Source organism: Thalassophryne amazonica, chromosome 10 (genome assembly GCF_902500255.1).
Source record: "Thalassophryne amazonica chromosome 10, fThaAma1.1, whole genome shotgun sequence".
NCBI lineage: Eukaryota > Metazoa > Chordata > Actinopteri > Batrachoidiformes > Batrachoididae > Thalassophryne > Thalassophryne amazonica.
Window position 1 is genome coordinate 60,022,519 of NC_047112.1, and position 27,062 is coordinate 60,049,580.

General features: G+C 40.5%; 1 protein-coding gene across 2 annotated transcripts; it reads left to right on the forward strand.

Moving 5' to 3' along the window:
• On the forward strand, window positions 1-25,550 carry LOC117518831 (transmembrane protein 79-like). Of its 2 annotated transcripts, none has more exons than XM_034180074.1 (5): window positions 1-149; window positions 7,330-7,614; window positions 13,385-13,951; window positions 24,280-24,493; window positions 24,583-25,550. In XM_034180074.1, exons 2-5 carry the CDS (start codon window positions 7,341-7,343, stop codon window positions 24,836-24,838), a joined length of 1,311 nt encoding a protein of 436 aa, XP_034035965.1. In that variant the 5' UTR covers window positions 1-149; window positions 7,330-7,340; the 3' UTR covers window positions 24,839-25,550. The 2 variants fall into 2 exon arrangements, with proteins under 2 accessions (XP_034035965.1, XP_034035964.1); XM_034180073.1 differs by having other exon boundaries at window positions 2-153.
• Window positions 25,551-27,062: the final 1,512 nt, after the last annotated feature.

Here is a 27,062-nt window from a genome sequence, read left to right on the forward strand (position 1 = left end):
TCCTGAAATTTGATTCAGAACTTCAGGATCCTAGAAGACAAAAAAGCAAAAAGAGGGGGAGGGAAGAAAGGCAGAGAGCGACTGGAGGGTCTTTTTTTAAACTACTAGAACCATAAACTTTCCAAACACTGCGCAGCCTCTCCGACAAAGTAAGTTCAGAGTCTTTCTAATTCAGTTCTACCTGAATGCTCATTTCTGTGAAGTTTTAATAGCTATAAAAGAGAAAAAAAAAATCTGCTGGTGGCCACAATAAAAGATTTGTGAATGATTTGCGTCCTTTTTACGCACGGCTCGGCTCGGGCGCAGTTTGTCTTCAGCGCCAAATTTGGCTTCCTAAAGTGTTTCAGACACTGCAGCGGGGCAGAAGATAAATTTAAAAAAGAAGGCGCGTTGTGCCGCGCTTCACGCGCGTTTTCCACATCCACGGCACGCGCGGACATCCACGGAGATCATTTATTAAAAACCTCCAGATCTAAACACTGCAACTGTACCCTTTAGTTTGGACAAAGCGCCTCGCCGCAGAGCTCGCGTGCCAACTTTGCGCCACATGGATTTGCGCCAAACCTTTCAGAAGCAAATCATCCAAATTGAATCCGCAGATGTTGAGGAAAAAGCCGTAAAATTAACGAAAATGACACATTAAAGGCATCTATTTAAAGCTGTTGTGTGCGGTGACGTTTTGGTAATTAATGACTCCAAAACCCTGATTGTTTCCGTCCCTGATGTGATCATATTATCAATAAAACGTATAAATGTTGGCCTGCCTCGACCTTGTCATTATATTTCATGATTTTATGAACTGTACATTCTAAAAAATGAAAAATGTGTGTGTGTGTGTGTGTGTGTGTGTGTGTGTGTGTGTGTGTGTGTGTGTGTGTGTGTATATATATATATATATATATATATTTATATATATATATATATATATATATATATATATATATATATATACACACACACACACAGTAAAATCACCGGTGTAAAACCAACACTAACAGTGTTAAATTAACACTACGAGTGAACATATGGTCCTACTCTGGCCAGAGTGGGACCATATGTTCACTGTCAGTGTTAATTTAACACTGGTGATTTTACTGTGTGTGTGTATATATATATATAATATAAAATTTATTTTTGCATATTTGTACCCTTTTTATAGTAGGTAGTCTGTTGTTTATGTAAAATGATTTTCTTTGTTTTCAGAATCTAATTTTATATCTGTGTGTCAGTTTTGTGAGAAAAGGTCTTCAAAAAATAAAAGTTTTTTTTTTCTTTAACAAAGCAACTTTACTTTGAGGGAGGTGACCTTTGACCTCCCATCACTGATGGGTGTAAATTTGGCGTCATTGTCATCCTTATTAAAGCTCATTTGTTTTAAACACCTGGGGCCCTTTTACCATTGTTAGGTATTTATTAAGTGTTTCTATCCCCTAAATATCACCTAATAAACTGTACTGCACTCTAAAGTAATCTGAAAGCACTTTAATTTGGCCACCAGGGGATAAACCAGGCCAATTTGGTGCAAAGCCTGGATGAATAGAACCTGGAAAGGCATCAGGTTGTAAAATATTTGCTGAAGCTATTAAATGATCAGTGTGATCAACTCAGAATCCTCCAAAAATTAAGGACATAAAGTAATAATACAGCAGTGAGAATGCTCATTTTGTTTGTCTTGCCACTCAAGATTGAAAGCATCTGGATGTTGTAGCTACCTTCACGCCCAAAGAAAAGATAGCGAGTGTAAAATAAACAAAAATTAGAAATTCATGTTAAAATCCAGTGAACTCCTCCTTGACAGCAAGCCAAAGACATCCGGTCCAGCCCCACATCTCTAAAACAACCATCTGTCTGCCGCAGCCGGGTGAAATGTGGGCGTCCCCCTTGGCCTTCTCCAGCCACTGGGGTCTTCAACACTCAGGCACCTATGTGCTGGATCATGCACAGAGAAATGCTTCATATGGACAAAATGTCATCTCTGTGCTCCCTCACTGTGCAAGTGATACTCCTCATTTGAGTCTCAGTAACTGCTCCTGTGATTTAAAGTCATAGTGATACCCAACAATCCTCCAAAGAGACGTGGTACCAAAGAATTTCAGTCGTCGCCTTAGGTCACCCGGTTAGCATGCAAGTCTCACAACCATACAGCATGACAGGAAGCATCAGCACTTTCAAGACCTGCAACGATAACAGGATCACCAAACACCTCTGCCAAGTGACCTCATGGCCACCAAAAGTCACTGAAATCTGCTCAGAACCTTTGGAGATACCCACTGAGAAACAATAAAACCAGAACCTACTAATAGTTTTTTTTTTTCTTTTCTTTTTGACTGCCCCCCAGTTGTTTGGGGCCACCACAGTGGACTTAGGAAACATCGTATTTGGACTTGGCCCATGTCTCATTCTGGATGCCCTTTGTGATGCACCTCTAGTTGTATGTGGAGAAACATAACTAACGTTTGAGATCTGACAGGACCAGGTGTGCACAGAGTGGCATGACTGTGAGCAGAAGTAAATGCTGCAATTCTACTCAATATCCACTTTTGATAATTTGTTCATTTTATTTTCAGCAAAAACACAAATATATAAACATTTATCAGTACAAAAAAAATTGGTTGGTTTTTACAGATGGATTTCCTCCTCACTGCACCCCTGCCTGGTTTTATGGGTCTTAAGAACGGACGTTTTAGGATTTGGCATTTTACTTAATGAAAAAGCCTCTACTGGTGGTTGGCTCTCATTGCGGTATTGTATCACTTCCTGTTCCGGAGCACAGCGGTGTTTTGCTGTATCTGTTAGCTGTTTAATCTGCGCAGTTAGATTGATCTAGTTACCTAGATAATGATTTGTTTCACAGTGTAATCTTCACGTGCCTTAACTAAAGCACTCCCTCTGCTGAATCACCTCTAAATTATTTACACATTATTCACTTTGTGTGTTTTTAGGAATCTGCTAGCTTAGCGCAGCTACTAGCTCTTAGCCGGTTTAGCATGGCGGCTTCTCCTGTCTCTCCCACACTTTTCTGCTCTGGGTGTGAAATGTTTAGTTATTCCTCGGCCTCCTTTAGCAGTAATGGTACTTGTAATAAGTGTAGCTTATTCGTAGCTTTGGAGGCCAGGCTGGGCGAATTGGAGACTCGGCTCCGCACCGTGGAAAATTCTACAGCTAGCCAGGCCCCTGTAGTCGGTGCGGACCAAGGTAGCTTAGCCGCCGTTAGTTTCCCTCTGGCAGATCCCGAGCAGCCGGGAAAGCAGGCCGACTGGGTGACTGTGAGGAGGAAGCGTAGCCCTAAACAGAAGCCCTGTGTACACCGCCAACCCGTTCACATTTCTAACCGTTTTTCCCCACTTGGCGACACACCCGCCGAGGATCAAACTCTGGTTATTGGCGACTCTGTTTTGAGAAATGTGAAGTTAGCGACACCAGCAACCATAGTCAATTGTCTTCCGGGGGCCAGAGCAGGCGACATTGAAGGAAATTTGAAACTGCTGGCTAAGGCTAAGCGTAAATTTGGTAAGATTGTAATTCACGTCGGCAGTAATGACACCCGGTTACGCCAATCGGAGGTCACTAAAATTAACATTGAATCAGTGTGTAACTTTGCAAAAACAATGTCGGACTCTGTAGTTTTCTCTGGGCCCCTCCCCAATCGGACCGGGAGTGACATGTTTAGCCGCATGTTCTCCTTGAATTGCTGGCTGTCTGAGTGGTGTCCAAAAAATGAGGTGGGCTTCATAGATAATTGGCAAAGCTTCTGGGGAAAACCTGGTCTTGTTAGGAGAGACGGCATCCATCCCACTTTGGATGGAGCAGCTCTCATTTCTAGAAATCTGGCCAATTTTCTTAAATCCTCCAAACCGTGACTATCCAGGGTTGGGACCAGGAAGCAGAGTTGTAGTCTTACACACCTCTCTGCAGCTTCTCTCCCCCTGCCATCCCCTCATTACCCCATCCCCGTAGAGACGGTGCCTGCTCCCAGACCACCAATAACCAGCAAAAATCTATTTAAGCATAAAAATTCAAAAAGAAAAAATAATATAACACCTTCAACTGCACCACAGACTAAAACAGTTAAATGTGGTCTATTAAACATTAGGTCTCTCTCTTCTAAGTCCCTGTTAGTAAATGATATAATAATTGATCAACATATTGATTTATTCTGCCTTACAGAAACCTGGTTACAGCAGGATGAATATGTTAGTTTAAATGAGTCAACACCCCTTAGTCACACTAACTGCCAGAATGCTCGTAGCACGGGCCGAGGCGGAGGATTAGCAGCAATCTTCCATTCCAGCTTATTAATTAATCAAAAACCCAGACAGAGCTTTAATTCATTTGAAAGCTTGACTCTTAGTCTTGTCAATCCAAATTGGAAGTCCCAAAAACCAGTTTTATTTGTTATTATCTATCGTCCACCTGGTCGTTACTTTAGATCTTGTTCTGACTTATGGTATGGAAATTGAAGACTTAACAGTATTCCCTGAAAACTCCCTTCTGTCTGATCATTTCTTAATAACATTTACATTTACTCTGATGGACTACCCAGCAGTGGGGAATAAGTTTCATTACACTAGAAGTCTTTCAGAAAGTGCTGTAACTAGGTTTAAGGATATGATTCCTTCTTTATGTTCTCTAATGCCATATACCAACACAGTGCAGAGTAGCTACCTAAACTCTGTAAGTGAGATAGAGTATCTCGTCAATAGTTTTACATCCTCATTGAAGACAACTTTGGATGCTGTAGCTCCTCTGAAAAAGAGAGCTTTAAATCAGAAGTGCCTGACTCCGTGGTATAACTCACAAACTTGCAGCTTAAAGCAGATAACCCATAAGTTGGAGAGGAAATGGCGTCTCACTAATTTAGAAGATCTTCACTTAACCTGGAAAAAGAGTCTGTTGCTCTATAAAAAAGCCCTCCGTAAAGCTAAGACATCTTACTACTCATCACTAATTGAAGAAAATAAGAACACCCCCAGGTTTCTTTTCAGCACTGTAGCCAGGCTGACAAAGAGTCAGAGCTCTATTGAGCCAAGTATTCCTTTAACTTTAACTAGTAATGACTTCATGACTTTCTTTGCTGATAAAATTTTAACTATTAGAGAAAAAATTACTCATAACCATCCCAAAGATGTATCGTTATCTTTGGCTGCTTTCAGTGATGCCGGTATTTGGTTAGACTCTTTCTCTCCGATTGTTCTGTCTGAGTTATTTTCATTAGTTACTTCCTCCAAACCATCAACATGTCTATTAGACCCCATTCCTACCAGGCTGCTCAAGGAAGCCCTACCATTATTTAATGCTTCGATCTTAAATATGATCAATCTATCTTTATTAGTTGGCTATGTACCACAGGCTTTTAAGGTGGCAGTAATTAAGCCATTACTTAAAAAGCCATCACTTGACCCAGCTATCTTAGCTAATTATAGGCCAATCTCCAACCTTCCTTTTCTCTCAAAAATTCTTGAAAGGTTAGTTGTAAAACAGCTAACTGATCATCTGCAGAGGAATGGTCTATTTGAAGAGTTTCAGTCAGGTTTTAGAATTCATTATAGTACAGAAACAGCATTAGTGAAGGTTACAAATGATCTTCTTATGGCCTCAGACAGTGGACTCATCTCTGTGCTTGTTCTGTTAGACCTCAGTGCTGCTTTTGATACTGTTGACCATAAAATTTTATTACAGAGATTAGAGCATGCCATAGGTATTAAAGGCACTGCGCTGCGGTGGTTTGAATCATATTTATCTAATAGATTACAATTTGTTTATGTAAATGGGGAATCTTCTTCACAGACTAAGGTTAATTATGGAGTTCCACAAGGTTCTGTGCTAGGACCAATTTTATTCACTTTATACATGCTTCCCTTAGGCAGTATTATTAGATGGCATTGCCTAAATTTTCATTGTTACGCAGATGATACCCAGCTTTATCTATCCATGAAGCCAGAGGACACACACCAATTAGCTAAACTGCAGGATTGTCTTACAGACATAAAGACATGAATGACCTCTAATTTCCTGCTTTTAAACTCAGATAAAACTGAAGTTATTGTACTTGGCCCCACAAATCTTAGAAACATGGTGTCTAACCAGATCCTTACTCTGGATGGCATTACCCTGACCTCTAGTAATACTGTGAGAAATCTTGGAGTCATTTTTGATCAGGATATGTCATTCAATGCGCATATTAAACAAATATGTATGACTGCTTTTTTGCATTTACGCAATATCTCTAAAATTAGAAAGGTCTTGTCTCAGAGTGATGCTGAAAAACTAATTCATGCATTTATTTCCTCTAGGCTGGACTATTGTAATTCATTATTATCAGGTTGTCCTAAAAGTTCCCTGAAAGCCTTCAGTTAATTCAAAATGCTGCAGCTAGAGTACTAACGGGGACTAGAAGGAGAGAGCATATCTCACCCATATTGGCCTCTCTTCATTGGCTTCCTCTTAATTCTAGAATAGAATTTAAAATTCTTCTTCTTACTTATAAGGTTTTGAATAATCAGGTCCCATCTTATCTTAGGGACCTCATAGTACCATATCACCCCAATAGAGCGCTTCGCTCTCAGACTGCAGGCTTACTTGTAGTTCCTAGGGTTTGTAAGAGTAGAATGGGAGGCAGAGCCTTCAGCTTTCAGGCTCCTCTCCTGTGGAACCAGCTCCCAATTCAGATCAGGGAGACAGACACCCTCTCTACTTTTAAGATTAGGCTTAAAACTTTCCTTTTTGCTAAAGCTTATAGTTAGGGCTGGATCAGGTGACCCTGAACCATCCCTTAGTTATGCTGCTATAGACTTAGACTGCTGGGGGCTTCCCATGATGCACTGTGTGTTTCCTTCTCTTTTTGCTCTGTATGCACCACTCTGCATTTAATCATTAGTGATTGATCTCTGCTCCCCTCTACAGCATGTCTTTTTCCTGGTTCTCTCCCTCAGCCCCAACCAGTCCCAGCAGAAGACTGCCCCTCCCTGAGCCTGGTTCTGCTGGAGGTTTCTTCCTGTTAAAAGGGAGTTTTTCCTTCCCACTGTCGCCAAGTGCTTGCTCACAGGGGGTCGTTTTGACCGTTGGGGTTTTTACGTAATTATTGTATGGCCTTGCCTTACAATATAAAGCGCCTTGGGGCAACTGTTTGTTGTGATTTGGCGCTATATAAATAAAATTGATTGATTGATTGAAAAGTACAAACGGGTACTAAACTGCCAACCTTCTGGTTCAAAGAAAACCTGCTGTATGGTTGCCACTTGTCTGTTTATAACCATTGTGTATTTGCATGTGTTAAATCGTGCACATGAAGTGAGGTGTTTGGTTTGGTGTTTGTACCTGTTCCTGCAGGTTGTGTGACTATGAGCTCCTCAGGGCTTCAGGCCACAAAGGGGCAGAATGTTAAGGAGATTGACAGCATGAAGGAGTCCATCAGCGACATCATCAACCAGCTCCAGGACATCGACCCGGCCAGACTCTCCTTCTCCCCCTTCCTGGATTTGGACACTCAGATCTCCTTGGCACCGGTGTCAGACAGCCCAGAGTCCTCGGTGGAGGAGCTGCACTCCTCCCCCCACTCTGTCTCGGGCTCCCAGCACTCTCTTGAACCATCACCAGTGATAGAACAGCCAAGGAGTGAGTTATCACTGCTGCTCATTGCTGTGAGGGTTTTCAGAGGAGAGGGCAGAGCAAATTAAACCTCCAAATCAGAAAAAGTTGGTATGCTATGGAAAATGTGGGAGAAAAAAGTAGTGATTCTTACAATTACTTTGACTTCTATTTCATTGCAGACAGAATGAACCCCAGATGTTTTGTGTGGTTAACATCATTTAATTTGTTAATATTCATCCATTTCTGCATTTCAGGCCTGCAACACAATCCAAAAAGGGTGAGACAGGGTCAATTTAAGGCTGGTAATGAGGTTAAGTAAATAAATAAATAGTGATGTTATTTCAAGCAGGTGATTGTAATCATGATTTGGTACAAAAGCAGTGTCCACGAAAGGCTGAGTCTTTGAGGAACAAAGATGGACAGATGGTGTCCAGTTTGTCAAAAAATGTGTGAGAAAACTATTCAAACTTTTAAAAACAATGTTCCTCAAAGAAATATTGGAAGGGATTTGCATATTTCTCCATCTACGATGCATAATATCATTAACCCTTAGAGCCCTAAGGGTATTTTCTAGATTTTACCATACTTTAAGAAATTCCCCTTTTGAGGTTCTTTCTTTTAGATGCAGGGGGTGGTGGCCAAGTGATTAAATGTGGTTGTTTTCAGAGCGGACAGTTCCTGGATCAAGACCACCCTTTCGCTATGTAATGTGGAGTTATGTCAGGAAGGGTATTTGATGTAAAATTTGTGCCAAATCAGCATGGACATCCATCTTGGATGGATCTCTTGTGGCCACCCCAAGTATAACAAGAGAGAAGCTGAGGGGACTTACAAAGTACTTCGTTTTTGTATAATGCCCATGTCTTGTATGTCAAAATGTTCAAAATGGTCTCAGCCGTCCCAATGTGAGACATATATTTGTCTAGAGTACTGTGTATAGATATGATCTATTCAGATATATGAACAGCTGACTAGGACACAGGAAAGTGCCATTAGGGCTCTATGGGTTAAACAATTCAAAGAATCTGGAGGAATTTCAGGGTGTAAAGAGGAAGGGTTCAAGCATAAGCTGAACACCCCTATTCACCAATCCCTCATACAGCACTGCATCAAGAACAGACATTCATCAATAGATGATATAACTGCATAGACAAGGGATTACTTTGGGAACATTTGTCAGCACTACAATACAGAGTCACTCATCTTCAACCGCTTCTCCACGTTCAGGTCACGGGATAATACAGAGTTACAAGGGTGATTCTTTAACTATGGGCACTATTGGCCTTGTAAATGTAATTTCCACCACACCATTGCGATTACATTATAAAGCGCCTTGGGGCAACTGTTTGTTGTGATTTGGCGCTATATACATGTGCACTGATGTCACTGTTTATCTCCATAGAAACTACCCAAACAATCTTTCATACAAACTGTTTAAAGGGACATTACAGTGTTGTGGTGGAAATTACGGCAATTACATTTTGTTTAAAAAAAAATCACAACAGTTGTATGACATTGGATACCCCAATTATGTTTTGAGTATTTTACTGATATTTTATTCAGAGATATTTTAAAACATTAGAAAAAATGTTTCTTTACCATTCATTTTTATCATTGGAGATCAAAAATCTGGGTGTGGGATAAGCACAAAACGGCAATATTTGCATATAATGATGCTGAAAAAAGGTGAAAAAGTCATCATAGACTACTAGAACAAATTTCTTAAGACACTTTCATTGTAAAGATAACTATAAAAGTGTGAAATTTCCCCTTTTTTCTGTTTTTCATACAATATGATCAAAGGACATAATAAGTGCCCGTAGTCTAAGAATCACCCACAAACACAAATGCTACTTGCTACTTTGCAAAAAAGAAGCCTTATGTGAGTCACTATAACTGAGTTATTATGTTATCCATCACAGTGAAAAAGATAAAACATTAATGCTGGTCAGTCTGTTTTCTGAGTTGTCTTTAACTTTTTCTGTTTAACTATGTTGATGAACATAATTTAAAGGCCAGAGTGAACACTGAATAAAACACTAATTTAAAATAAAACATTAAGCAGCACCAACGTTGAAATGCAAAGCAATTCAACTGAATGAATGAAAGTCCAAGTCTTTAAGGTCCAGGCGCCTCATGTACAAAGCGTGCTTACGCACAGAAACCTGGCGTATGTCCATCTCCACGTCCATGTGCAAATGTATCAAAAGTGACGTGAGCGTGGAAATGTGCGGTGCGTCACGCAAAAATCCTGGCTGGCGTACGCCCGTTTCTACAGATATTGTTTTGCTGTGGACATGTAAAGGTGATGCAGTGAACCGTTAAAACAAGAAGTCATCAGAGCGATTTGCACACCAGAGACACAGTGATGAGCAATTATCGCACCCACGTTTGCAATTATATGGATGGATATAAAAGCACACGCAAAGTGATGTGTAAAATGGCACTAACAGTGGTGTTGTCAGAGGACCTTGCAAATGGTGCAATCCGACGTGTGCATGTATTCGGGGGATGTAAAGATTTACTTCCAAATGAGGATAATTGGTTCATAAATCAATTTCAGTTACCAAGGCCACTGTTACTGGAGTTGCGCACAGAACTGAAAATTATGGAATCACCCTGTAAATTTTCATCCCCAAAACTAACACCTGCATCAAATCAGATCTGCTCATTAGTCTGCATCTAAAAAGGAGTGATCACACCTTGGAGAGCTGTTGCACCAAGTGGACTGACATGAATCATGGCTCCAATACGAGAGATGTCAATTGAAACAAAGGAGAGGATTATCAAACTCTTAAAAGAGGAAAATCATCACGCAATGTTGCAAAAGATGTTGGTTGTTCACAGTCAGCTGTGTCTAAACTCTGGACCAAATACAAACAACATGGGAAGGTTGTTAAAGGCAAACATACTGGTAGACCAAGGAAGACATCAAAGCGTCAAGACAGAAAACTTAAAGCAATATGTCTCAAAAATTGAAAATGCACAACAAAACAAATGAGGAACGAATGGGAGGAAACTGGAGTCAACGTCTGTGACCGAACTGTAAGAAACCGCCTTAAGGAAATGGGATTTACATACAGAAAAGCTAAACGAAAGCCATCATTAACACCTAAACAGAAAAAAACAAGGTTACACTGGGCTAAGGAGAGGCAATTGTGGACTGTGGATGACTGGATGAAAGTCATATTCAGTGATGAATCTCGACTCTGCATTGGGCAAGGTGATGATGCTGAAACTTTTGTTTGGTGCCGTTCCAATGAGATTTATAAAGATGACTGCGTGAAGAGAACATGTAAATTTCCACAGTCATTGATGATATGGGGCTGCATGTCAGGTAAAGGCACTGGGGAGATGGCTGTCATTACATCATCAATAAATGCACAAGTTTACGTTGATATTTTGGACACTTTTCTTATCCCATCAATTGAAAGGATGTCTGGGGATGATGAAATTATTTTTCAGATTGATAATGCATCTTGCCATAGAGCAAAAACTGTGAAAACATTCCTTGCAAAAAGACACATAGGGTCAATGTCATGGCCTGCAAATAGTCCGGATCTTAATCCAATTGAAAATCTTTGGTGGAAGTTGAAGAAAATGGTCCATGACAAGGCTCCAACCTGCAAAGCTGATCTGGCAACAGCAATCAGAGAATGTTGGCGCCAGACTGATGAAGAGTACTGTTTGTCACTCATTAAGTCCATGCCTCAGAGACTGCAAGCTGTTATAAAAGCCAGAGGTGGTGCAACAAAATACTAGTGATGTGTTGGAGCGTTCTTTTGTTTTCATGATTCCATAATTTTTTCCTCAGAATTGAGTGATTCCATATTTTTTTCCCTCTGCTTGGTCTCAAAAAGTAACTGTTACTGACTGCCACAATTATTTTTCCTGATTTCTTATAGTGTTTCTTAAAGCCAGAAAGTTGCCATTTGAAATGACTTTAGTTTTGTGTCATGTCTGTGATCTGCTTTTTTTTTCTACAAAATTAAACAACTGAATGAACATCCTCTGAGGCCGGTGATTCCATAATTTTTGCCAGGGGTTGTAGTATAATTTCTTTTCTGTGTTCATGTTGTCCTTTGTGACGTTGTGGGGAATCCCTGCTCAAAGGGCGTATTTACATGAAATTGCATATTTAAATAGGGCGTGGCCAGGGAGGAGTTTGGTTCCACACTCAATTCCATGTTCACTGGGATGCACAAACAGCATGTGCGTGAATTCATGCCTACGCACACTTTCATACATCTGAATATATTTGTGCTTATATTCAGGGATTTGTCGTACGCCAACTTTTGGTAGAAAGTCTGTGCAAGTCTTTGTACATGAGGCCTCTGATGCTTCTTGACTTTTTCTGTTGTATAATTTGGAGACTCAGACATGGACCAGCAAGAACCTGAAAGCCAACAACTGTCTTTGGTACTTGGTTTCTTCAGAGGATCCTTGACTACTGCTGGAATTCAAACGAGTGGTTGCTGAGGGGGTATTCCACAGAGTGCTGATCCTCCCCGTTTCATCCTAAATAGCAAGTTGGGGCCATTTTGAAGCATCATAGTAACTTCTTGATCCATCTATGTCAATCTCGAACAAACTTGGTGTACGTAGTAGTTACGGCTGCACTGTGTCTTAGCAGTTTGCATGTTCTCCTTGTGCCTGCGTGGGTTTCCTCCGGGTACTCCGGTTTCCTCCCACAATCAAAAACATGCTTATTTATGAATGTGTATGAATAAAGGTGGTGGACGGAGGGGCTGTAGGTGCAAAAAGGCAACCACGCTTCCGTCAGTCTGCTCCAGAGCAGCTGTGGCTACACTAGTAGCTTACCACCACCAATGTGTGAATATGCGAGTGAATGAATAATAATGCACTTTGTAAGCACTTTGGGTATCTTAGCAATAAAAGAGGTGCTTTATAAATCCAAGTCATTATTTTTATTATTATTATTATTATTATTATTATTACTATAATTACAGCCATTTATTGTGGCCAGCCTAGGGCACACCTGTGCAATAATCATGCTGTCTGATCAGCATCTTGATATACCACACCTGTGAGGTGGGATGGATTATCTCAACAAAGGAAAAGTGCTCACTAACACAGATTTAGACAAATTTGTGAAAAATATTTGAGAGAAATAGGTCTTTTGTATACATATAGAAAATGTTTTAGATCTTTGAGATCAGCTCATGAAAAAATGGAGCAAAAACAAAAGCGTTGCATTTATATTTTTGTTCAGTGTATGAACACCAGGTCCACAGAGACAGGGGTCTTTTACAGTACTCACTTCACTCCAGGGCAGATCAACATTGCAATATTGGCACTGCAATATTTCAGTATATGTCAGATAATCCCATCTCTGGAGCTGGTAGAATTTCCACATTCAACATGCTAGCAGATATTCATACTGGTGCAGCAGTGTAACTGGATAAAAGTGCCACATGCTTGATGGAAATTAAGTGCATCAAAACTTTTAAAGAACATCAGAATAAAAAGCTTCATGACCCTGAAACACGGGTGAAAAACTCATTAAATGTGGTCATATTATACAACTTGTCTGCAAACTAATATATCAGTCACATTGTGTCTGAAGGTGTTAAAGGCTGTATTTAAAAAAGTGTCATGAACAAATGTTGATTACTGCAACAGTTTCTAGTTGTACATGCACGGTCTCAGAATTGCATTAAGTTGGATAATTTTAATATGAAAATGCAAAGAAAACTAAAAAGGGGCAAATTTGTGACTCCTTTAAACAGTTGGTTTTTGAATAATTGGGTAAAATGTGCTCTGATTGGAACAGATTCTGCTTCCTGCCACCAGCAACCCATTGATGGACCTGCAGAAGAGCCACGAGCAGATGAGACAGAAGATGGAACTGTGGCTGAAACTCTTTCCAGTCCGATTGCAGCAGCACATAGTTCTGACAGTTCCACAGGAAACTGCATCAGCAGACCACCTCCAGTCTCTCAGGGAGATGTTCCCAATGGCACAGACACGCCGAGGTGGAGTCCAGAATCTACCCATTTGGACTGTAGTGCTGACGAAGGCCGTCCACTGATAGGCCCACCTCCAGAATGCGTGGAGCTGACTGTGGTGAGGTCTGAGGGTCAGGAAGAGTCTTGTGAGGCCACTGGGACAGTCTCAAACCGGAGATGCTGTTGCTGCCCCTGCTGTTGGTGCAAATGTTGCCAGAAAGGCAGAGTTCCTGCCGTCTTTTCAGTTCTGGCTTCTCTTGTCTGTGCAGCAGGGATTCTATATGCACTCTATTTCTACGTACCCCTTAAACCCCCAGACTTCCCGGACATGGTCAGCCGCATTCTGTTCACTCTCTGCTGCTGTGTGGTGGCCACCATCCCCATCCTGCTAGGTAACCAGCACCTGACATCTGAAACAGCTGTGTGAACACCACAAATAAAAGCTGAAGATTAAAGCAGTCATATAATCAACATTTCCTTGGTGTTAATTTGGCCGTCGTGTCCAAAAACCAATGATTACCCAACACACAGAACTTCACTTTGAGGTCTGTATCTTTGCACTGATCCTGTTTGGTTTGTTTCAAGTGATCTATGGTGCCTTTCTTCAGACAGTATGGTAGTGATACGCCAATTAATCAGGTAACCACAGCTGTGCCGAATAAATGCATGTTAAGATAATTGGCCTTGGCCGATGTCTATACTCATGAGGCCGATTTGAACAAACACCTGTAGTCACAGCTGGTAAGTGGAGTTTTCAATGTGGCTTTGGTGGAATGCACAGACCCGTATATGAATACTAGAGACGGCAGTCGCAATGCTGCCTACTTAACGCAAATGTTTCTTCATGGAGAGCGAGCTACCATTTTCACACCTGGCACATTGACAAAGTGCCTGGATGCGAAATGTTTTTGTGTGCATTTTCAATGCAGACGTAAATATGCAAGGGAACGCTCAGAAAAAAGCTTGCAAAATACCTTTTAAAATTAAGGATGCATGATCCACATTTTTTCACTTCCGGTCCTATCCTGATACCTGAATTTGGATACCTGCTGATACCGATACTATTCCGCTACCAGAGCTGTTTGATTTAATATTATTATGATCATTATTGTTGATTTTATATGCAGATATTTGCTCGCTCGCCTCTCTCTCTCTCTTTTGCTTGCCATTTTCCTACTGAGCAAATTTGGAATTTTTTTGGAAACACAAAACCTTTCAACTGTAAAATAAACTGTAAATTTCAAAATGTATCATCAGCTATGCTCACGTGAGGAACTCTGGATTAATACTGCAGGATGTTGATGAGTTTTTTTCCTCATACAGTGGATAGAAACTCTGTTTCATAGTGTTTCACAGCCACGGGACGCTGAAGTGGCTGATTTTTCGACAACAATTCAATTCATTTTTCAGAAAATCCCTGCTCGAGGGCACAGACGATGTGTACCTGAGAGCCGGGCGTTAATGTGCCGCTACACATTGGAATTGGGGTTGTATATACATGGTATTCAACTTCATATTCATGCATTGCACAGGCATGATGCTCTGCAAGATACACAAGTTTATCGCCCAAAAGTCAACAAGAATAACCAACACTACTTACTTATGGAAAGAAATGTTGTGTCCCTTCTTCCTCCGGTTGTGGTGTTGCCAACATGTGCAGCTTTCCAGTATTTTACAGCTGTTTCTTGACAAGATATATTAGTGTCAGTGTGCGCTAGCCACTGAGTTGCCTGGTTAGAAAATGTCGACCATGCATCCTCGCTGAGATGCGTCTCAGTGCGACTGTGGACTCAATTACTCATATATGGCTCTGCGGTGGAATGACACTCAAGCTCCCCCTTATATTAATTTACATGTAGACACATGCCTTAAAACAGTGGGAGTGGGTGCTTTGAAATGGGGAAACATGTTAATGGCAGATGTAGTTACCAGAGAGAGGACACAGGTTATGACGTTTGGTTCACTTGGGGAAGTGTGAACATGTATTCAAACTCTGGTGCAGACCTAACACTATACAGCGGTCCACCTAAAAAGGGACTGTGTTACAGTTCACGTCATACATTACTGTTGATAGAACGTATCACGCTTACATTGCTGAAACTTTGATGCTTTGACTAATTCAGGTTTTTATTGTGACCAGTCAAACCAGTCATGCTGTTTAATCAGCATCTTGACATACATCAGCATACACATCAGCCAGGTGGATGGATTATCTTGGTAAAGGTGAAGTGCTCACTAACATGGATTTAAATACATTTGTGAATAAAATAGAGGGAAATAAGTCTTTTGTGTGAATAGTGAGGTTCACTATGTTCAGATACTTGCCTCCTTTGGAAAGTTGTGGAGATTTGTAAAACTATGCATTTTTGAAAAGCGCATACAATGGCCAGTCAGAGAATGGATGATTTATTTTCCCCTGAAGCCACCATGGTGCCCATCTTGGATTTATAAAAATGGTGGCTAAAAGTTAGATTTTTCAGTATCTCGGCTTGTAGATGATACGGGACCTTGATTCCTTTGGCTAAATACATGTTTTCAGGCCAAGGATGGTACTCATGATTCCTTTCCCTGAAAATGTGTATTTAGCCACTAGAATCAAAATGCAGGAGTGATGGCAAAGCGGTTTCCAGAGCAGAAGGTTCTCAATTCAAGGACATCCCTGCCCTTTCTCCATGTCACTTGGAGTTAAATCAGGAAGAGCATCCGGTGTAAAACTTGTGCCAAAAATCAAAATGCAGATTCACCTCAGATCTGCTGTGGCAGCCCTGAATGAAACCTAGGGAAAAGCCAAAAGAACTTACTAGCCACTTGAATCAAGATACTAGGTCATCTAGAAGTTGAGAATTCCCCCGTGGAATGTCTCAAACATAAACCTACTTCCAGACATCTTATATATGCTACTCTGGAACCACCCCTAAATCCAAACTGTCCAACTGTCAACCCCACTGAGGTCCTTAGTCTGGGTCTCATTAACATAAGATAACTGTCCTCAAAATCATTGTTGATTAATGATCTAATTATGGATCATCACTTAGATATGATTGGGTTATGTGAAACCTGGCTTAAACCTACAGCTGTCCTCCCTTTAAATGAGGCCTGCCCACTGGCGTACACATTTAGTCACGTCCCTCGTGATGCAAAGCAAGGATGGTGTTGTTGCTTATATTTATAAATCTAGGTTTAGTTTATTAACTGTTGGGGGTCAAAAAAATATCTCGTATGAACATCTGATTCTCCACTCTGCCCACGATGCTACGCATTGCCATGGTCAGAAGAATAAAAATCAGTCGTATTACTTTGTCACTGTATATAGGCCCCCTGGCCCATACTCTCTGAATTCTTAGATGAATTTGGTGCGTTCATCTCTAACTTGTCGACTAGTGCAGATAACATTCTGATTATTGGTGACTTTAACGTTCATATAAATAAGCCTTCTGATCCCCTCTGCAAATCATTTATGGAAATTGTATATGCATTAGTATTTCAGCAATGCATCCAGGATTCGACGCACATTAGTGGAAATACCCTGGATTTCGTTATTGCACACAGTTTTGCTGTCAGGAATATTGACATCATTTCTCTTGCATAGGTAGTGTCTGATCACTCACTTATTAGGTTTACAGCTTCGCTGCAGTGTTTAGTGGAACAACAACCTTATTTATCATTGCGGTGATGCATCAACTTCTCAACTATGACTGAACTCAAAGCTAGACTGCCTGATATCTTAGCTTCAGGTTTGGAAAATGCCCAGTCAGTAGGCAGTCTTGTGGATAGCTTAAACCCAGTGCTCAAAACTACACTTGACATGATTGTGCCACCTTTATCATAACCATGCCCCCCAATATACAGTCACCTTGGTTCAATGATTACATGCGTGACCTCAAGCATAAGGCTAGAGGTCTAGAATGGAAATGGCGAAGTTCAAAATTAGAAGTATTCCACCTCTCGTGGCGTGATGCTATCTTAGACTACAAACATGCACTACTGGCTACAAAGTGGACCTACTTGTATTACTCTGATTTGATCAACAAACACAAGCATACAGTTGTATGCAAAGGTTTGGGCACCCCTGATAATTTTCATGATTTTCTTTTATAAATCATTGGTTGTCTGGATCTGAAATTTCAGTTAAATATATCATATAGCAGCAGACGAACACACTGATATTTGAGAAGTGAAATGATGTTTCTAGTATTTACAGAAAATGTGCAATAATTATTTAAACAAAATTAGGCAGGTGCATAAATTTCGGCACCCATGTCATTGACCCATGACCTCCTTACACAGGTGAATCCAATCATGAGAAATGGTATTTAAGGTGGCCATTTGCAAATGTTCCCCTCTTTGCATCTCTTCTAATGAGTGGCAACATGGGAGCCTCTAAACAACTCTCAAATGACCTGAAAACAAAGATTGTTCAACATCATTGTTAAGGGGAAGGATACAGAAAGCTATCTCAGAGATTTCAGCTGTCAGTTTCCACTGTGAGGAACATAGTGAGGAAATGGAAGACCACAGGCACAGTACTGGTTAAGGCCCAAAGTGGCAGGGCAAGAAAAATCTCAGATAAGCTGAAGTGAAGGATGGTGAGAACATTAATAGTCAACCCACAGACCTACTCCAAAGACCTACAACATGATCTTGCTGCAGATAGTGTCTCTGTGCATTGTTCAGCTATACAGCACACTTTGCACAAAGAGATGCTGTATGATGCTGTAATGCAGAGGAACCCTTTTCTGCCACACGCCACAGAGTCGCTAAAGGTATGCTAAAGCACATTTAGACAAGCCAGCTTCATTTTGGAATAAGGTACTGTGATGAAACTAAAATTGAGTTATTTGGACATAACAAGAGGTGGTATGCATGGCTGAAAAAACACAGCATTCCAAGAAAAACACTTGCTACCCACAGTAAAATTTGGAGGTGGTTGCATCATGCAGTGTGGTTGTGTGGCCAGTGCAGGTACTGGGAATCTTGTTAAAGTTGAGGGTCACATGGATTCCAGTCAATATCAGCAGATTCTTGAGAACAATGTTCATGAATCAGTGTCAAAGTTGAAGTTGCGCCGGGGCTGGATCTATCATAAAGACAACGACCCTAAACACTGCTCAAAATTGACAAAAGCATTCATGCAGAGGAACAAGTACAATGTTCTGGAATGGCCATCTCAGTCCCCAGACCTGAATATTATTGAAAATCTGTGGTGTGATTTTAAGTGAGCTGTCCATGCTCAGAAACCAACAAATCTGAGATGTAAAGAAGAATGGTCCAAAATACCTTCAGCCAGAATCCAGACTCTCATTGGAAGCTATAGGAAGCGTTTAGAGGCTGTTATTTCTGCAAAAGGAGGATCTACTAAATATTGATGTATTTTTTCTGTTGGGGTGCCCAAATTTATGCACCTCCCTAATTTTGTATAAAGAATTATTGCACACTTTCTGTAAATCCTATAAACTTTATTTCACTTCCTAAATATCACTGTGTTTGTTTGCTGTATGATATAATTAACTGAAATTGCTGATCCAAACAACCAATGATTTATAAAGGAAAATCATGGAAATCATCAGGGGTGCACAAACTTTTACATACAACTGTAACTCAAAGTTCTTGTTCGACACAGTGGCAACACATATTTGTGGACAACCACCTGTAAGTTGCTGTCCTTTTACAGCACAAGATTTCTTGGATTACTTTCAGAAGAAAATAGACAACATCAGGTTAAACATATCCCAGCATGCCTTAACCTAGCCACTACACCCTGCTATTGAGGTGAGCACCATTACTGAGGTATTACCTAGATTTACAGAATTTGATAGTATCTCACTAGGCGTGCTGACAAAACTCATAACATCTACAAAAAGCACAACCTGCTTATTTGATCCTATACCAACAAAACTGTTTAAGGACCTGTGGCTCACTCTTGGGCCGACTGTGCTGGAAATGATTATCTTTCATTAAACTCTGGATCTGTTCTGAAATGTTTCAAATCTCCAGTGATTAAACCATTACTTAAGAAATCTAATCTTGACCCTAGTGTATTGAAAAATTATAGGCCAATATCAGATCTCTCATTTTGCTCGAAAATTCTGGAAAAGGTGGTTTCACATCAGCTCATGGACTACCTTACTGAGAATAATCTTTTCAAACCACTACTGTCTGCTTTTAGAAACTATCATTCCACAGAGACAGCTCTCACTAAAGTGGTGAATAATCTTCTGCTTGCAGTGGATTTGGACACCACTACGGTTCTTAGATCTTAGTGCTGCGTTTCATACCGTGGATCATCATATTCTACTCGACAGGCTGGAGAATCATTTTGGGATTACTGGGAGTGCCCTTGAATGGTTGACATCATACCTGACCAGTCATTCTCACTGTGTTTTGTACAATAACACTACCTCTAACCTTAGTGACATGAAATATGGGGCTCCACAGGGGTCCGTCTTAGGCTTCTCTTATCGTGCCCCTGTTCTGTGGAATGATCTCCCTGCATCAAGAAAACAGTCAGATTTTGTAGAGACTTTCAAGTCCAGACATAAGACACACTTATTTTCCCTTTCGTATGACTAGCATACTGGCATCAGTGGTGGGCACAGTTCCGCTAATCATCGAAGATAATGTTTTCTTTATCGGATTAGCTTTTCAGATATCTTTGAAACCCATCATTTGCAGATGTAGTTTTTTGTAGTAGATGCACAGTTCTATCCTCTACAAACAGAGAAGAGCTGGTTCCAGAATAAACTGATTTATCCTCTGCAGGCAAATATCAGATATATGTTTTAGTTTTAAAGTAATGCACTAATTTTGAAGGTTTTAGTGTAGACATGGTGTGTGCGCAGTGCATTATGAGTAAAAGTTCACGACAGGAGAAATGCATTTGAGACGCTTTGATCAGGCTCCACACGGACAACAGCTTTAAATTCTTTGTATATTGTGCCTAAAACTCCCGTGAATATATTCTCTGGGTTTATAGATGTTATTATGTTTGTTTTATGTAAAAATGCCAGAAGAAGCTCAGGTTGCTTCTCCAAAAGCCGAAATTGTGATTCAAGCCGTGTGATATAACCGGCGTCAAAATGCATAGAACACTGCCATCTACTGGCAACCGGTTATATCAGAGTGTTGTCAACCGCAGAATTTTAAAATTATCTGTAGGTTTCCAAAACCTGAGAGACCACACACGTGGAGATAAAAAAAAAAAAAAAAAAAAAAAATCATAGATCTGACAGGTTTAGTTGTACAGTGTGTGGTGTAAGCCACACGGTAAAAACAATACACACAAACAGATCTCACACATGAACATTCCAAGGTCAAACACCTCGCTTTCTGATTGGCTGCATGTCACATTTAGCTCCTCATGTCCTTCTGAGCAGATCAGAGCGCTCTTACAAACCACACACAGCAGGCATATCTGATAAGATTATGTTTAGCGTCATCACGATTGTCAGGGCGTCCTTAAGATTGTCGGAAGGGGAAGATCAGGTCTGATATCAGCCTAATTATCTTGCCATGTCAACCAGGCTTAATGTTATGACGCCTCACGGCGCGACTGATTGCTCTGTTATGACACCGCACCAAACATGTTTTCACTATTATTTTATTTCTTTGTGCGACTAACATTGTTATTCAAGCATTCAAATGGCGATTCCTATTGCCACACAATTCCAACACACGAGAAAGTTTTTTGACAGTTCTTGTTATTGACAGAAACCTTGTCTCCCTAATCGGATCACATTGTGATGTCATCACGCGTGCACTTAGGTGCTGTCTAGCGGGATCTTGAAAATTTCTTTCTTTTTTATACAAATGAAAAAAAATGACATTTTACAAAAGCACATTTATTTGTAAACACCAACACATGTTACATTGATTCAGTTTTTACAGAGAATGAATGAATCAACCAATCAGTATGAGCGGAGTCTTAGTTACCCATAATTCCCTTTGGGGATCTGTGTGTTAATGTTCAAATCTTCAGAATTAGTGCATTATTTTAAAATGAACAGATATGTGTTATATATCACTTTGTACATTTTAAGCATTTACACTAATGTTGTTATTCTATCCGGAATAATTTTATTTTTAAAGCAAAACCCTAAGTCAAATCTGCTTTCCATTTCAAGACCTCTGCCTCATTGCGGGACCATTGTATTCTATCAGAGTAAATGATGCTTTCCTACAGCAGGGGGCAGAGCGCATAAAGACAAGCAGTGGCTCATTGTCTGTTTGGGTTTGTAACCACCATTGGTTTTATCAGAAGCTTTGGCGGTGTTTAAACTCAAAGTCAGCTTCTTAGTAGCTGAGAGCATATGGGAGGCAAAATGTAAAGTTATCGATTGTCTGTAGCTTCCGATACATTTTTTAGACAGTTTTTCAGTTAGCGTTAAAAAAGATAACTTTTCAGTTAACTGATTACCAGTTATCGAAGCTAACATTTTGGTTAGCTGTGCCCACCACTGACTAGCATAGTATAGTTCTATGCTTTTTACTCTTTTATTAGGAAATGGCGTGGACTGCAGCCTCAATTTTATCTAAACTCTGGGTCTTTTAGTGAAGCTTACAGCTAGTGGCCAGCGATCACCTTAGTATTTCCTCTGTTTTCCTGTTGTTTAATGCTGACAAATTATACTGTATTTGTTGTTTTTCTGATGTCTGATTCAGTTTTTTTCTCTCTGTTTGAAGTGCGGCTCCATCCAGAGATGGGTGTGGTGTTTGCTTCTGCTACACTCCCGTCCTGTGCACCAGCAAAATTTCCTGTATATTTATTTTATAAATTGTTTTGTAAATTGTGTCTGTAGCATGGCCCATGCAGAGGGTCACCCCTTTGAGTCTGGTCTGCTTGAGGTTTCTTCCTCAAATCATCACAGGGAGTTTTTCCTTACCATTGTCGTCTGTGTGCTTGCTCTGGGGGTTGGTAAGGTTAGACCTTACTTGTGTGAAGCGCCTTGAGGCAACTTTGTTGTGATTTGGCGCTATATAAATGAAAATAAATTGAAATTGAAAATTGGGATATTGAAAAGATACTATTCTTATGAATCCAAGGTTGCTGTCATGGTGGCTTCCAGGAAAATGGATTTATCTCTTTTCTGATTGTGTGTACTTTACAAAAAATGTATAGTTTTACTAATCTCTACAAAATTACAACAAACATACATGACAAACCTCACTATAAGAAATCTTAAATCTTTTACATCAATGGCTGAAAAATAGTAACAAAAGCGATGCATTTATGTTTTTGTTTTTTATAGACGATGTGCTCACATGTTTTACAGCTTTTGGTCTGCTGAGAAACATCGCTGTGAGAAAGCAAAGAAAACCAAGTAACAATTTGGTCCTTGACCCAGTACCAAACAAAGAAGCCTGAAGTGTTAAAGCACACTAAGAAATGATCTGTGTCAGTTCACTAGCTTTAAATGCCAAGTATCTGATGTTGGCCACGCCCCTACCTCTACACAGAGGGGTGGTCTCACTCTCCCACACCATGTGACCATCTCACATAGAGCACAGACCACCACTGTGATGGACGTGTCTCAAGCAGAAAGCAGGATCCCTGATAAGGGCTTCCATAACATATGTCACAGAAGTCTAAAACATGCTGTTTTTTTGCAGTAGAACAGTTTCTACATGTGCATCATGAATAGTAATGTGGGACTTTGAGGATTTTGAACTTGGACGGGTAGCTCATAATCAGTAATCACTCCATCTCCTCCTCCTGTGTGCATCACTCCATGGCACAGAGCCCAACTAAGCATGCAGTCACAAAGTTCTTTTGCTGTGGATTTTGAGGAACAAACTGGAGCAATCTGAATTATTCAGCAACTGATGGTTGGATGAATATGGGTGTGTGTGGAGACAATTCGCCTCATTCTCAACATGACAGAACTTAACAATGCGGTGTTACACGCAATAGCGCACAACAATGTGGAACATTATTCTTGACCGTGTGTAATGGTTCCTGATAATTCTCCAGCAACACGTGCCATTAAAAGTAATGCGTGGTAACAGGTTGCAGCAGTTCCTGAGGACACTTGACCCCTCTGCCCCGAATCATCACATTCGTGATCAGCAGCCAAGAATGTATATACTTCGTGGCATTCATGACGTGCCGTCGTGATGTGTAAACGCAGCATTAAAAATAACCAAGTTAGATTACTAGTTACTTTATTAGTTACATTCAGTAGCTGCTGACAATTTGTCCACAGCTGATAATGAAGTGACGCCATAAAGTAACTAATAAAGTAACTTTTCAAAGTTAATGTTGCAACACTGCTCATAAGACACAAAACGACCCCTTTAAGGGACTGTTTGCTTTGTCTGTCTCTGAATGTTTCCTGTCTGCTTTTATTTTCATTCACGTTTGATGAAGCCGGCCTGAGCCTCTGGAGAGAAACATAATTTTCTTCCCCTGATTTAGTTCTAAATGGAAACTGATCTTCAGGCTGTGGCCTAATTATGTCTGAAAATGTAAATCACCACCATGAGCGAGCTGAAAAGAGGGCAGGAGGTGCACGCTGTCAAAAAACAGCACATTTTCCTCCCACTTATTTGTCAGTGTGATGACACGTTAACATTTAGGCTGTTTCAAAGGAAGCTGTTACCACAAACAAAGTATGCTGTCAGGCGGGATCAAGTGCAGCTATGAGCTGAAAGCCAACAGTCGTATGTGGAAATGTGGCCCAGATCCAAGAAGCTAACTGACTTATTGTTCCTCCACCCCTCCCAGCGATGCTCCTGGGTGCAGCATGCCAGTTCTGCAGCGGCTCCTTCGATCCTCTGGACTCGTTACCCAGAAAGCGGTCGCTTCAGCGGCTTTTTGTCACCTCATCCTCACAGCAGTTACTCCTCTTCGTCATTAACCTCGTCACTATGGCCGCCTTGCTGCCTCAACATCAACTGAAGGTGGTGCCAATGCTGATCACCGTGTTCGTCATCGGAAGGTGAGATACAAAACTGCACCTTTGGTAACACTCAAGCTCAAACTTAGCATCATTTCATGTGTTTTTTTCTTTTTCCGTCTCGCCTGCAGGCTCATTTACTGGGTCAGCCTGAACTTTTGCAGCTCCTGGCGAGGCTTCGGTTGTGGCCTGACCATCTTCCCGCTCCTTGCCATGGTGTCTCTCAATCTGTTTCTTATGTACAACCTAAACATCCACAAAACACTTTTTGGCACACAAGACGTCTTCTATAATCAGGTCACCCCCTCGTCATGGTCAGTGGAAACCTCAGAGAGCCCGAGTGGCAAACCAGACGTCCTGCCCACAGACTTCAAGGCCACTCAGTGAGGAGGCGAGCTGCCCTTTCTTCTCTAAAGGAGGAGATCGTTTCCAAAAATAGTCCATTCCTGTGGTCTACAATTCGGCACATTGAGACAACCACTAGAACTTCAGAGTCTGTGACAACTTCTCCCACCATACAGAACTTTTTTTTAATGTGGATTAGTGCTTATTATCTGAAATGCAAGAGATCTTTATCCTGCTCCTTGCAGAAAAAGCCTTTGAACAATGTTGTAATCGGAAACATTGAGGTTTTTCAAGCTATTCCAGTGCCTATATTTAATGTGTTTAATGTTTAGTACTTAAACGTTCTGCTATATATGTAGCTGTCTCTGACTTTGGTTTGACCTAAACACACACACACACAAAGCAAATTCCATTCTAAGAATGTATTATTATTTTCACTGCCTGAAAGATCTGTACATGATGAAAGCAGAATTAAAAAAATATTAAAATTCTGAGTAGCTCTGTGCACAGTGCTGATGATGCAGTTTGCACATATATTCGCAGCACTGCTCCAGTTCTTATGTGATAAAATACTCTCGGAGTTCTCTGGTTGTTCTCCATCTGCTGCTAATGATGTCTGTTCCACAAAGGAATAGAAGAAAACAAAAGGTGGCTGCAATTAGTGTCAACAGGAAATGAATAACTCGTGCTCATGGTTTATTTGAGCCTCACAGATGTTTAAATTGCCTTGTATTTCTTTATTAACAAGCAAGTGAGCATGCTCACGCTGAACTGACTATAGCTTTAAATATGAAATTCATAATTTTATAGGGATGCACATTCCTGAACCATCCAGCAGGTGGCAGACAGGTCTGTGGTATTTTATGGCAGCAATGCAAAGTTGCTTTTTTAATAGATCTGGTGCATCAAATTTAACCACTGTTTAATCACTCCATTGTCATTATCTGCTTTTTTAATGTCACAATCACTAAGTGATGCAGAGATTCAAAGGAGAATCAAAACCCATAAATAATGCAACTTTAACTTATTTTTGTTATCGTTACCTGAGTATGGATTTGGAATCAAAACACTGTGATCCCAGTTCATTCACTTGTGATTTACTGTGTTTCAACACCAGAGGGATCAAATCAACTGGAATGTTTTAAAACCATTAGTGACATAATCAGTGGTGGGCACAGCTAAACGAAAAGTTAGCTTCAATAACCATTAATCTGCTAACTGAAAAGTTGACTTATAATGCTAAACCGCTAAAAAAAAATTTTAGCAGAAGTTACCGCTAGCTTTCAGTATTGACACGGTCGCAGCCACGTCTGTCAGCTACTGATAAGCCAGTTTTGAGTTTAAGCACTGCTGGAGCTGCAGGATCACAAACACTAAACAAACGCACAAAAAATAAATGAATAAAAATAAAACCCCAAACACTGTCATGTTAACATAGCTGCGTTCACAAACAAAACAAATGCACGAAAAGTAAATACTGAGGCCCCAGTAGAACAGCCTTTACCAAAAAGTAGTATATGCAAGTATGTTTCAAGTATACTTCTAGTTTACTTTTTATATACTTATCAGTACTATTTTTTGGTAAGAGAGCACAAGATTTCTTCCATTTGCTATGGATTCTAGAGCAATTGTCTGAACCACAGGTATTGCAAAGGTCTCAAAATGTACAGATGGTTGCCCAGTTCCAGATCACCTTTTTTAAAGTCCCGCTATACGGAGCCGTAATGCAACTGAATGTCCTTTATTGGGTATTGTTGTATTGGGTATTTGGATGTTATCTCGCTGAAAATGTCTGGATGGTGTAGCCCTTCTACTTAAAGTGTGAAGCCACATTATGTGTGGTCAAATATTTGCCGGAAATGGATCACTTTGCCCGGTTCTGGATCACGACACTGTCATTTTGGGGGCATTCCTGGCATCTGGCTGGAGCCCTTCTAATGCAGAATGATACACACTGTGCCCGAGAATGTGTTTTGAACACAAAATGACATAAATTATACTTATTAAACACACTGACATTTTCTACCCAAGTAAGTAAGTATTTTCCCACTCTAGAACCAAAAACACTGAATGGCTAACTCACCTTTGCTAAGTTTTAGAGATCGTTACTTTAAAACTTGCATGAATGAGTCAGTGAGAAAAAACGCGCAAACTGCAGACACCGGGATGTTTTTATTCCTCTGCTGATCACAAGGATGGCTAGATCCGGTCGAGCTTGTGGTCGTTTGTAAACAAAACATCAATCTTTCCATTGGTACCAAGTATT

What these genes read in the sequence shown, in the direction of transcription:
- LOC117518831 (XM_034180074.1), top strand. Translation starts at nt 7,341, where the DNA reads ATGAGCTCCTCAGGGCTTCAGGCCACAAAGGGGCAGAATGTTAAGGAG. An exon ending in AGTGATAGAACAGCCAAGGA is followed by an intron (nt 7,615 to 13,384) that starts GTGAGTTATCAC and finishes TGATTGGAACAG; the next exon opens with ATTCTGCTTCCTGCCACCAG. An exon ending in ACCGTGTTCGTCATCGGAAG is followed by an intron (nt 24,494 to 24,582) that starts GTGAGATACAAA and finishes TCTCGCCTGCAG; the next exon opens with GCTCATTTACTGGGTCAGCC.